The sequence below is a fragment of the Procambarus clarkii genome, chromosome 18 (genome assembly GCF_040958095.1).
Source record: "Procambarus clarkii isolate CNS0578487 chromosome 18, FALCON_Pclarkii_2.0, whole genome shotgun sequence".
Classification (NCBI taxonomy): Eukaryota; Metazoa; Arthropoda; class Malacostraca; order Decapoda; family Cambaridae; genus Procambarus; species Procambarus clarkii.
The window spans coordinates 14708796-14721668 of record NC_091167.1 but is presented as its reverse complement, the minus strand read 5'-3'; the positions used below and the strand labels follow the sequence as shown (position 1 = coordinate 14721668).

General features: G+C 45.2%; 1 protein-coding gene across 1 annotated transcript in view; it reads left to right on the top strand.

Moving 5' to 3' along the window:
- The first annotated feature begins 11579 nt into the window (after positions 1-11579).
- LOC138365805 (uncharacterized) overlaps positions 11580-12873 on the top strand; it is a 49694-nt gene continuing 48400 nt past the window's right edge. Inside the window, exon 1 of the mRNA XM_069326279.1 lies at positions 11580-11808. Coding sequence (XP_069182380.1) covers positions 11672-11808 — 137 coding nt within the window. The 5' untranslated portion in view covers positions 11580-11671. The remainder of the gene's footprint in view (positions 11809-12873) is intronic.

Below are 12873 nucleotides of genomic sequence, written 5' to 3'. Positions count from 1 at the left end.
TCCCGGACCAGGCAGAAACAAATAGGCAAAGTTTCTTTCACCTTGAATGCCCCTGTTACCTAGCAGTAAATAGCTAGAGATCTGGGAGTTAGACAGCTGCTACGGGCTGCTTCCTGCGTGTGTGTGTGGGGGGAAAAAAAATTGTTAGTAGTTAATAACAGTTGATTGACAGTTGAGAGGCGGGCCGAAAGAGCTGAGCTCAATCCCCGCAAGCACAACTAGGTACATACAGATAGTGCGGGGTCAACACTGGTGGTACGCGAACAAGGGGACACAGGTGGAAACTGAGTACTCACATGAGCCACAGGGACGTTAGAAGGAACTTTTTCAGTGTCAGAGTAGTTAACAGATGGAATGCATTAGGCAGTGATGTGGTGGAGGCTGACTCCATACACAGTTTCAAGTGTAGATATGACAGAGCCCGATAGGCTCATGAATCTGTACACCTGTTGATTGACGGTTGAGAGGCGGGACCAAAGAGCCAGAGCTCAACCCCCGCAAACACAACTAGGTGAGTACAACTAGGTGAGTACACACACACACAGGTAAGGTTTACAGGGGCCTGGTAGCCTGGTGGATAGCCCGCAGGACTCATAATTCTGTGGCGCGGGTCTGTTACCTAGCAGTAAATAGATACCTGGGAGTTAGTCAGCTGTCACGGGCTGCTTCCTGGAGTGTGTGTGTGTGTATGTGTGGTGTGGAGAAAAAAAGTAATTAGTAAACAGTTGATTGACAGTTGAGAGGCGGGCCGAAAGAGCAGAGCTCAACCCCCGAAAGCACAGCTAGGTGAATACACACACACATACACACACTTAGGGGTCTGGTAGCTGAGTGGATCGCGCGCACGACTCGTAATTCTTTGGCGCGGGTTCGATTCCCGGACCAGGCAGAAACAAATAGGCAAAGTTTCTTTCACCTTGAATGCCCCTGTTACCTAGCAGTAAATAGCTAGAGATCTGGGAGTTAGACAGCTGCTACGGGCTGCTTCCTGCGTGTGTGTGTGGGGGGAAAAAAAATTGTTAGTAGTTAATAACAGTTGATTGACAGTTGAGAGGCGGGCCGAAAGAGCTGAGCTCAATCCCCGCAAGCACAACTAGGTACATACAGATAGTGCGGGGTCAACACTGGTGGTACGCGAACAAGGGGACACAGGTGGAAACTGAGTACTCACATGAGCCACAGGGACGTTAGAAGGAACTTTTTCAGTGTCAGAGTAGTTAACAGATGGAATGCATTAGGCAGTGATGTGGTGGAGGCTGACTCCATACACAGTTTCAAGTGTAGATATGACAGAGCCCAGTAGGCTCAGGAATCTGTACACCAGTTGATTGACGGTTGAGAGGCGGGACCAAAGAGCCAGTCAGAGCTCAACCCCGCAAGCACAACTAGGTGAGTACAACTAGGTGAGGTGAGTACATCCCCAGGAAGCAGCCCATAGCAGCTGTCTAACTCCCAGGTACCTATTTACTGGGTACCTGGGAGGAGCAGGGGGCATCAGAGTGAAAGAAGCTCTGCCCATTTGTTTCCGCAATCGCCAAGGACCGATCCCTGGATCCTAGCATTACGAATCCCGACTCAGCCACCAGGCCCCCACCCACCAGTGTGACCGCTGCCAGACCAATGATCACACTTGATGTGCTCTGGTGCCATATTTGATGTAAAGTGTGTTCCCCCTTTGCTGGAGCCATATAGATAACACAGTGGCGTTGGCTGTTTACACCGTGGCGGCTAGCGTGGGTTTGTTTACACTCTTGTCACTTTCGCGGATATCAACAAGTGAATGTCTTCGACACTATATACGTCGACTCCTGGTTCAATCTTAACGCCGAGCGGACGTCTTGACACCATCTCCACCTAGGGACCGCCGGATCACGTTCTGTTTTTGCGTTGTGGATTTCATACTGCCGTTTGGTATCCCTATTCAACGGTCCGGTTGTACGACGCCGGGCGCACATATTGCCTTGGGTCACGGGATTGTTGGTAGATATAATTTTTTGACGTGTTCTGGCTGGTTCTGCCGGCGGGGTGACGGTGTCCGGCGCCGGCTTGGCCAAGAGGTGCCAGGGGTTGGCGGGTCTTGTTGGGCTCCTGGTGTGCCCTCAGCCGTGGTGGGCGGCCGGCTTCTGCTCTGCCGGAGGACACTGGATGACTTTTGGGTTTTAGTTGGGGGCCGAGTTTTGGTTTTGCTACCTGGTGTTCTCTGTGTGGGGCAGGGCCGGTGCTTGTCACCCTGAGGGACTCCTGGGGCTCCCCAATCATCTGCCTGTCTGTGTTTCTTTTCCGCGAGGCATATTAGTTAACAGTGAATGGCGTCACTCGTTTCGTGATTAGGCTTGGCGTTTCACCTTTCCTGGCTTCCACGATCGTCGTCGCCCCTATATGAACAACAACAACAATACTTTATACGTTGAAGATAATATTCTACACATAAATATGTGTTTGGTATTCACTGATTATGAATGTTTATGTGGTGTTTAAAGCCGATTTCCCAGTCTGTAACACGACATGACTCAGTTCGTTAACAGAGCGAGAGCCTCAAGAGGTGCTCGCTTGACTGCCTCTTCCTGGATCTGAAAAATTGCTTGAGGCAAAATTTCTGATTATTTTTCACAGTTTTAAGTGAATATTTTGAGATAAAGTTTGTTTATAGGATATAGATAATATTGACTCAATGATGATTAAGTGTTACTTTGCTGTGATAAAATTCTTAGTTAAGAAAGGCTTGTAACGTAACGATGTCGACGTCACTTAGCTGATTAAGCGATTTGTGATGAGTGGACGACACGTGGATTGTTTAGTCTATACATAACCTATCACGCCACATGCGGCCCTTGTCCTCGTGACCTCTGGGATGTATACTGTTGATGTAGCATGTATACATAAATACATATTAGATTGATATATATATGTTTGTGGTGGAATTTTTCCAGAAGTACAATTAGAGCACGGAATTTCCGGCTGCAATGAGGACACTGAGGTGTGGACACTGACATTCCCAACGTATCGTGGGAATGATTGTTTTATTTCTTTGTGTACTCAGTTTCCCATGGGAACTAATGATTTATATGTGATCATATGTGGGTAACATAGGTGAATAATAATTGTGTGAACTGTATCTGGCAAATTGTCGTGGGATAGTCCGCTGCTGGATGAGCATGCCATCATTCCCCTTTGTATGTGTATTTTAATTACTATGTAAAGAAATAATTACCTTCTTTTTGTTATACCTATATGTATTGACCATTTATTAAGTTAGTTTAAGATTACTCTTGTCATAATGTATTGCTCCATTGTAGAAATAATAAATATTGTAACTTTGGCAAATTGTTCGCGGGGCAAGGCAATGTTTTGACTACCGCGTATATTGTAAGTCAGTAGCTGTTCCAGAACCAGAGAGAGTAACATCTTGAGGAGTTAACTTTTACATTATTGTTCTGTCATAACCATACATATAATAATATTATATTAATTTCTGGGAGAGACAGTGATATTTTTAATGTGATATATTGTGACCAAATAATCATCTGTTTGCTATTGAGATTTATGTAATATATATATATAAGTTTTATATGTATTCTTTCAGTCCTAAAGGAAGATTTTTAACAACGTGCTCATTACTTATCAAGGGGTTATACTGGTGACCCGCTCTTGTGAACAGCAGTTTTTTAGTAACCCTAGACCTTTTTTTTTAAGTTAGCTGTTGTAGGGTCACGAGCCGTAACGTACGATAGGTAACTTTCCTCCAGCTTTCCGAGTCTATGTCGCAGTTCTTGAGGAAAACCTTGAGAATTGCGGCATAGACTCTTGAGAGTGTCCTTAAATCTCTTCTATTGTCCTCCAATATAACGTTTTCCCCTGCCTTAGTTCACCGTAGAACATCTTCTTGGGGAGTCGTTCATCGGTTCTGTGAGCATCATGCCCTTCTGAGCATTGTGTAGATGCTCGTCGTGCCAGCCTGAGCAAGAACGTCTGTACCTAGCACTTCGCCTCTCTGTTTTACTTTTAGCAACTTTTAGAGGCAGCTCAGATAGAAATGGTTTAGTTTTTGTGTGTGTGTGTGGCCACTAGATAGTCCAGGTGTCACGAACATCGAGGAAGGTGAGCTGACCGACCGCTGAGTGGACCTTCAGTTTGGTCTCAACCTGAAGTCCTCCTCCATCCCAGATATTGAATCGAAGCCTTCCAGAAGCTGCACAAGCTCTGGTGCTCCTGGTCCTCACCTCCTCATCGACTGCCTGTGATAGTGTACTGCCGAGGTGTGTACACCTGTCTGCGTTGTTGAGTTCCTGGCCACCGACGGTGATAGACGGCTCAGAGTAGTCACAGCCTGGAGCACAACCTCTGTCTTTTTGGCGGAGATAGTGAGGCCAAAGTTCATGCAAGCCTTGGATATGATCAGTGGTGTATTGGATGCCAGCCTCCGTACTGGAGTTGAGGGCGCAGTCATCCGCAAATAGAAAGTCACGAGTGGCCTCAACTCTGACTCGTTCTGACCTGAACGTCCTTCAGGCTGAACTGAACAGAGATCGACCCCAACATCACTGTCTCTAAAAGCATCGATCATCAGTGCAGAGAACATCAGGCTGAAGAACCTGGGAGCCAGGTGGCAGCCTTGTTTCACACCGTTTGTGACCCCAAATGGCTCTTGAGTAATTGCCTTGGATTGGAACTCTGGCAAACCTGCCGTCATGGCGTTTTTTGTTTTTTTTTGCAGGTATATTCCTGCACTGGCCTTAAGCCTCTGGCTGGCCCACTAAGTGTTGCTTGTTTCTGTTTTACTTGGGCGGAGTGTGAGTATTTATGACTCGTATGGTCGCTTCATCATGGCATTGTTGCACCATTTCGATGTAAATATCTGGGCATTCAAATCTGGCTACACTTCTTTAGTGTAGTCTACATGGTTGACAGTGTCAAATGTCTTCGTTAGATCCACAGAGGTTGTGAAGATTCTGGACTTTCTTGACACTTCTCTTACAGTTATCTGGCAGCAAAGATCATGTCAACAGCATCTGTCTGTCTGTCTGTCTGTCTGTCTGTCTGTCTGTCTGTCTGTCTGTCTGTCTGTCTGTCTCTCTCTCTCTCTCTCTCTCTCTCTCTCTCTCTCTCTCTCTCTCTCTCTCTCAGAAAATATAATACTGTAACACAAAGTAATTCCTGTTAATCGTTTTCGAGTAAACTTTGAACATGAGCGGGTAAAGAGCGGGAATACGCATCAAAGCCTCGCGGTTAACACAGCCCGTGAATTTATTTCATTTCATGAAAAATCGCAGGGGCTCGTTTTATTGGCCGACCATTATTAAACGGTGGCTGTTGGGCAGACCCCGACTGCCCTATGACACTCGCATACCCTTCATGTCTCATGTTGGAAAGTTGGATCAGGCTATCCCCAAGTGTATGGCTTCCTACTTTGGACAAGCAGACAGACAGGCAGACAAGCAGATAGACAGGCAGACGGACACACAGATAGACAGGCAGTCAGGCTTGCTAAGAAATCTAAATCATGAAATTTCATCCCAACACAAGACACATGAAAACTAACAGGAGTCGACCTGGAGCTGCCGTGAAGTACAGACGTGTCGCCTGGCTTCTGGTGGTTTGGGGTGGTTGCCGTTTTCGTCGCCAGGTGGTGTGGGCGTTTCTGCCCCTCCCCTGCTGTTGCTGACCAGCTGCGTGTTGACGTGGCGGGCTTGCCATGGGAGGCCATCTTCCTCCTATTCTCCGGGTAAACTCCGTGAGTCTGGAGTTCACCGGTCGTGCTGGATATGCAGACGTGGAACTGGTTATGTGCAACTTGCTCCGTGTTCCTGTGATGGCCGTTTACGGTATTGAGTTGGTGACTGCCCACTGGATAGTTATCAAGATTGTAATGGAGGAGGAGTACCGAGATTTCCTCCGTCGTTATGAAGGGCGTTCGTTGCCATTGCCAGGTGGTGCCGGCTCTGTGTCCATCTCGGACCGTAGTGGTGCCCTGACTTATGTCAGTGTGCATGGGGCGCCCCTGGAGTTTCCCGAGGACCTCCTCCGACGTTACTTTCAGAGGTGTGGGGTGGTCATCAGTGTGCGGGTGAACACGCTCTCCTCAGGGCAGTATGCGGGTAGGTGGACGAACATTCGCACCTTGGGGATGCGCCTGTGGTCGGATATTCCATCTTCTGTCTGGCTCATGGGGTACTACGTCCGGGTGTACTATGTCCGGCAACCCCGTAACATTTTCCAGTGTGGCTTGATGGGGCATCAGGCTGCTGGGTGCGTTGCGGCTCCGGTTGCTCCCATCAACTTGTTCCGAGAAGAGGATTTCTCGCCGCTCCCTCTGGAGGAGGACTCCGGGGGTGAGGAGGTGAACGTCCCGCTAGCTGATGAGGCTCCCCCAGCGTCGCCCGACGTTCCCCCGGTTGTCACAGACCCTCCTCCGGATGTTGTGGTGCCATCGGTAATTGATACTCCTGCTCCTGTCATTGGCCCTGTTGTTCCAGTGGGCCTTCCTGGTGCTCCCTGTGCGGCGTCGCCGTCTGCTCCCTCGTCTTCGGCTGCTGAGTCTGGCCCTGCATCCTTGCCTCGGATTCCTACTGTGCTTGGTGCTGGGGTGGCTGCGGAGCCTCCTGCTGTGTGTGGTCCGGTGTCCCTTGTGGTGGAGGCTGCTGCCGTTCTGCGTCGGGCGTCGGTTCGTCCGGCTGGTGGTGCCCGTGTTTCTGGGTCCGCTTCCTGCTCTGATGATATCCGGCCGGAGCCCAAACGTTCCAGGCGTTCGTCTACTGCCTGGGCTGATGTTGGGGACTTCAGTGACTGTGGGTCTTCAGGTGTTGACGGCGTGGATCCGGCTGAGTCGTTGTCTCCGCGGGTGGTGGTGGCAGAGGTGGTGGCATCAGGACCAGCATGTGCCTGCTGGTGCTGATGCCCGTGTCTCGGGTGTGTCTCCTGTTTATTCCCCGCCCGGGGGCTCTTCGCTGTGGGGTGTGGTGCTTCCGCTGCCAGGGATGGTGAGGATGCTGGTGTTGGGCATAGCCTGGTGGTGACTTTACGTAAGGATCCGCGCCGCCGTGATTCCCTGCAGTCGTCTGATGGTGTGTCCGTGGCCGCTGATGCCCCTGTGGTGATGCCCTCTGTCGAGCCCCCTCCTGCGGTGCTGTGCATTGAGGACCTGGAGGCCCGGGTTGCCGAGTTCCTGCTGCTTGACCGGCCGGAGGATTTTTCTGATGGGCGGGTTCCGAGTGTATGGGATAGGGTGGCAGTTACTCGCGTCTGGAGGGACACCGTGTGAGTTCCATGTCTGCGGGTGTTTGTTGCTGGGGTTCCGGTTCGCATGGCGCCCCCGGTGTTGGGTCAAGCCTCCTGGACGACGTGGCTGCTTTGGGAGGCGTTCAATGTGCGGTTCCCACAGGACAGGTTCTCAGGCAAATGTGTCCACTTACCGTAGTTGTTGTTTTTGTTGTTATTCATGGCTTGTGTGCTGTGCAAATTGTCTTGTTTTGTTTCTTGTTGTTCTTTATGTTGTGTTTTATTCTCGGTCCTTCAGGCCAGTGTGTGTATGTTGTTGTGTTTGTACCTGTTTGTTTTCTGGTTTGTGTGGTTTGCTTGATTATTATTATTGTTTATTTTGGCCTCGCCCTTTGTATGTTGCGGGGCGGATGGTATAGTGTTTTTCACAACAGTGAAAACAGTGTTTTTCATTGTTTGATATTTTTGTTTTGTTTGGTGTGTATTGTGATTGTCCTGTTATGTTTCCTGTTCTGCCTCTTGATGTATATTTTGTTTTATGCAGTGTTTTTTGTTTTGAGTTGTTACTGTGCTTGCTTGTTTGCCATTGTATAATGTTTTGTGTCTTGATGTATGCTGTATTTTTCTATGCGTTTATCATGTTTGTGTTTTGTTGTGCTGTGCTGTCGGCCCTTCTAGCCGGTGGTCTCTTGTATTATTTTGTTCTGTTTTCTGTGTTTTTATTGTATTTAAATTGCATGCTTTGCATGTAAAAATAAAAAAAAAAAAATCATGAAAAATCGCAGGGGCTCGTTTTATTGGCCGACCATTATTAAACGGTGGCTGTTGGGCAGACCCCGACTGCCCTATGACACTCGCATACCCTTCATGTCTCATGTTGGAAAGTTGGATCAGGCTATCCCCAAGTGTATGGCTTCCTACTTTGGACAAGCAGACAGACAGGCAGATAGACAGGCAGACGGACACGCAGATAGACAGGCAGTCAGGCATGCTAAGAAATCTAAATCATGAAATTTCATCCCAACACAAGACACATGAAAACTAACAGGAGTTACTTAATCGCAAAACAAGAATAAACCACAGCTCTCATTCGGTCAACCCATCCTCAGACCAAGTCCATTCCATCCGGCGGTCGACCCCAAAGACGCATTCATCAATTTTTATTTATTAACATGTTGTTCATCCAAAATAAGAATTTCTCAAATATAGATTATTATTATTAAATATTAACATATTGTGCCTATTTTGTCATTGGTTAGGTTAGGTTAGGTGTTTAGGTTCTGTTGGCGATTATTTGTATTTGTAGTACGTGGGTGAAGCATTTACAGCGTTGTGGTTCGAACACCAGTCGTCAGTGAAGCACTTGTTCCGGAAGTGTTCGATCGTCATCAGTTGTGAGTCGTATGTAAATCATTTTTCATTCATAAACAGCGGGTTTGGCGGGTGCATGGAATGGACTGTGGGTATTTGTTTAGAGGACAGGCTGAATAAAAAACACTTTCCATACGATTCACAACTGATAACGTCAGAACATTTTTCGAACAGTGCTTCACTGACTACCTCTGTTCGAACGCAACTCTAAAAATGTTCCACCCTCGTATTTCAAATAAAATAATGAACATAACCTGAACACGAAACCTAACCTACGCCTATACATGTATAATAGTATTAAGTTATATATGAATAAATTTATTAGTAGGAGCAATGAGTTGGATTCGACCCTATGTGCTGGATCCACTGGTTCCTATTCCACTGAATCTTCTAGGGTTTCTGAGGCTTCCAATGAAGCCTAATCAGGGTTTCACACGATGCCTCCATGCACTGGTTCATGGGACACAGCGCAGCAAACACACACACACACATATCTAATTGTAAACATGCAGCTTATTCCTTATTCCGCGAGAGAACCGCCAATTGAAACTCGCCTACCCCTTCAGCCAGCCAATGAGAATGCAGGACAATCTTTAATGTTTATCTGAAACGACTAATCACATCTCTGATCACAACCACATGATGTATATGTTGTAGGTTTTTTTTTTTTGCATGAACTTTACGTCCACCTCTAAGGACGCTGCATTGAATCTTATCAAAATGCACCAGACTCATTGAAAGTGGTAAATAATATTGGGAGAGCTCACGTTTCAGTTCACCTCCCAGCACGCTACTTACTGTGAGAGTGATGGAGCATGAAGCAGCACTAGGCTGCGAGGCAGGTGTGGGTCCACATCCTTCACACACTCGTACAGAAATAAGTACAGATATTTCATCGATCCTTTGATCTCGCAGAGTATCGTAGTATATGTTGAAACTTGAACTGATCCAATGCAATAATTGAAGATAAATATAACATGTACATACTCAATCTGTGATCTTCACAAGCACTTGGGTAGACCAACACTAAGGTGCAAGGCTTTTACCAAGAAGGATTAATTTATTCTTTAATCATTCCTGTTATTTTGACAATAATTAGTTCTTTTTCTTTTCTGCCTATGAATGATTTGCAAGAAGCTACATTTGTAATATTGAATTGGTGAATTGAATGATCATAATCTCTCATATGTACTTACAATCTGCTCGAATCAAGGAGGGGATCAAGTACTTACTTGTACTTTGTACCTAAGACCCAATTTTCAGAATAATTGAATTATTAGGTAGGGAGAGAATAATAATAATAATAGTAATAATAGAAGGTATTTGAACTATATGATGAAGTTTAAAAGATTTAAGTAATTTCAAGTGTTTCTTCAAGTACCTCAAACAATTTACTGGAAACATTTAACGAGTTAAAACTTGAAAATAAGATGTATTGACTCACTCTTACTTAAGTACTTGTGATTCAGTCTGCTGCCACGGGAGACATCTCCCGTCACGCAGGGTGCAGTCGCACCTCCACAGATCTCCAGTATCATCTGTTGATACTGATAATGGCTCAAAAGGGCCACCACTTACGGGCTATTCATGCCCGTGCCACCTTTTGAGTGGCTTAATCTTTATCAATCAATCAATCAGTCTGCTGCCAGCACTCAAGGGCATAGAAGTTCATTTCTTCTATGCCAGTTGCCACGCGATTTCTGCTCATTGTAATTATTGTAACCATTTTTTGTGGCAGCATTGATGAAGTCACTCGAAAGGCGATTAATCCAATATAAGGCAAGCAAAATATTTTGCTTTCCCGGTGTACTTAACTCCACACTTTAAAGCAAAGCGGTGACAGGATAATTTGTGGAAATCTTAGTTAACAACTGAGTTTACTGCACAGATCACAGCAGCCTCGCGAACACTGGCCGCTTCAGTAAATACTTATTCTCGGCTCCAAAAAACACGTAAAATATTCCGTTATATGGAAGATCCTGAAGCTTATGAACATGTTGCTGATACTACTGATGACAATTAGAACAAACACTTCCTCAACATGCCATGTGAACCTGCAGAGAGAGAATCATTTGGATTATTTATAAGATTCGTTGTAACAGTTAGCCTAGCCGGTGAGAGCTCGACTCTACTCAAGAAACTCTCAGCATCGGTTAAGGGAAGTATTAACATTGGTGGACGACGTCCCGACCACTTCGTTGCCGCTTGAGTGATGGGAACTTTGAAACACTCATGAATGGGAAGTACAATAATCAAACGAATAACATTTTTCCGATTTTTTTTAAGTCATTAAGAAATGCTGAGTTTCATAAGTTCATGTGACCGAGGTAAAGACACATTGTGCTCCTGTTGTTTATTTCGTGGTAATGGTTGCCTGAAAGTTTTACTCTGAGTCTGACGCATTCATCTTAGATAATTTCCAGTTTGACTAAATCATCATTTATATTTTTTGGGTAAATAATAGTTTCAGTTAAATATGAATGGGTTATTTATATCACCCACAAAAGTATTTGTACATGTATTTGATATTTAAGTACTTTGAATAACTTGACAAAATTTTCTACAACTTGTACTTGAACTTATACACTAATTTACCTAAAGTTCCAATACTTAAGGAAAACTTCTTAAGCCAAGTCTGGTTCGAATGCTAAACCAATTTTTATTTATATTTTGTCCAAATCATTATTAATTTCTCTAGTGTCCACTTTTTTACAAATATTCCATGGAATTTCATTAGCGGAACCATACATAGAACTAGTGAGTTCTTCAATAATAAATCCTTAACGATATTCAAACTTTTAAATTAAATTTTAAAATTCAAAAATGTCAAAGTTGAATTAAAATTTGGTAGGCTATCGAGATTGTCTCATCCTAAGGGGGTAGAAATAGCCTAAGTTACTCTACCCCTTTGAGATGTATTTCTTTCTTGTCTCAATAAACATACTTGAACTTGCCTCATCCTTTGAACCTTTTTAACCTGTATGTGGCATCCTTCTCTGCACGGACAGGGTACGGCCACATCGCACCCAAGACTGACTGGGGCAAAGTTGTGACCATCATCTACGCCATTCCGGGGGTCCCGCTGATGATGCTATGTCTGGCTAACATCGGCGACGGGATGGCCCACTCCTTTAGGTTCCTCTACTGGAAGGTGTGTTGCTACGCCTGTACCAAGAGACCCAAGAAGAAGAGGCGAGGCAGATCCATGCGCGGCTCCAGAAGGTGAGCCAATCGCTACAACTTACACTTTCTTGTCCCTTTTATCAACGAATATCCTTGTCTTGCCACAGTAACTGTAAGTAAATACTTATTACCCAGCGTGATGTCTCTCGCCTGAATTAGGTTGTCGGTAAGTTTACATAAGACTTATTTGAAAGAGATTGATACCTTTGCATCTCACCCTCTTCCCACTCTCTCCCTACCTCTCCGTCCTCTCCAGTATAGTTCCACCCTCATCTTCCACGCCTCGCACGACAGGAAGGGAGCCCAAATGCCAGGTTGTGTGCCCCGCTCATAGTGTGTGTGTGCGCGTACCACCATTTTCCGTACGGGGGTTTCGCAGCTGTAACTGTCCCGGGAACTATAGCATCCGTCTGGCCTTCATTCCTAAGTTTAGAGACTATACGAAGCTAATAGTTGAAAATATTAGTATGTTATGTTAGATAATTGTTTGGTCCATATTATAGGGTTTATTCATATAATTCACAAAGAGCAGTACATGTGCACTATGACTTTCAAGGTTGTATAATAAGAGGTGACATCATTGATGCCCAGTCTGGTGCAATGGAGCCTATTTCTTACTAAATATACACATATAATCTGATAGATTGATGGATAGTCTGTATTGCGTGATTGCCGTATATACTGACCAATGAATAGCACATACAGTGTATTGCTTTAAACGTGGAAATTAAGGGTGGAAGCATCTCTGTTGCATAATTTGACTTACCATGTTGCTTGGCTCACTGAATGTCTTCAGATCTTCGTAATATAAAGACTTCATCTTAAGAGGACAAGGTATACTAAGCATTGCCCTTTGTGAGAGGCTACCGGGAGGGTGGTGTAGTGCCTCTCTTGCAACTGATTAGTGGCTTTGTACACGATATATTATGTAGTGATGTTCTTATAGATAATTGCTTGATCTTTCTAAATATATGTTATATATAATTAACAGTTCATATTAGGCGTAAATTTTTTAATAGAATATGGCACACGGTGTTTGACACGTGCTGCCAAATGTTGGTTCATTTGATCATTATGTCGGATGAATATTTTGGCGAGTTCTGA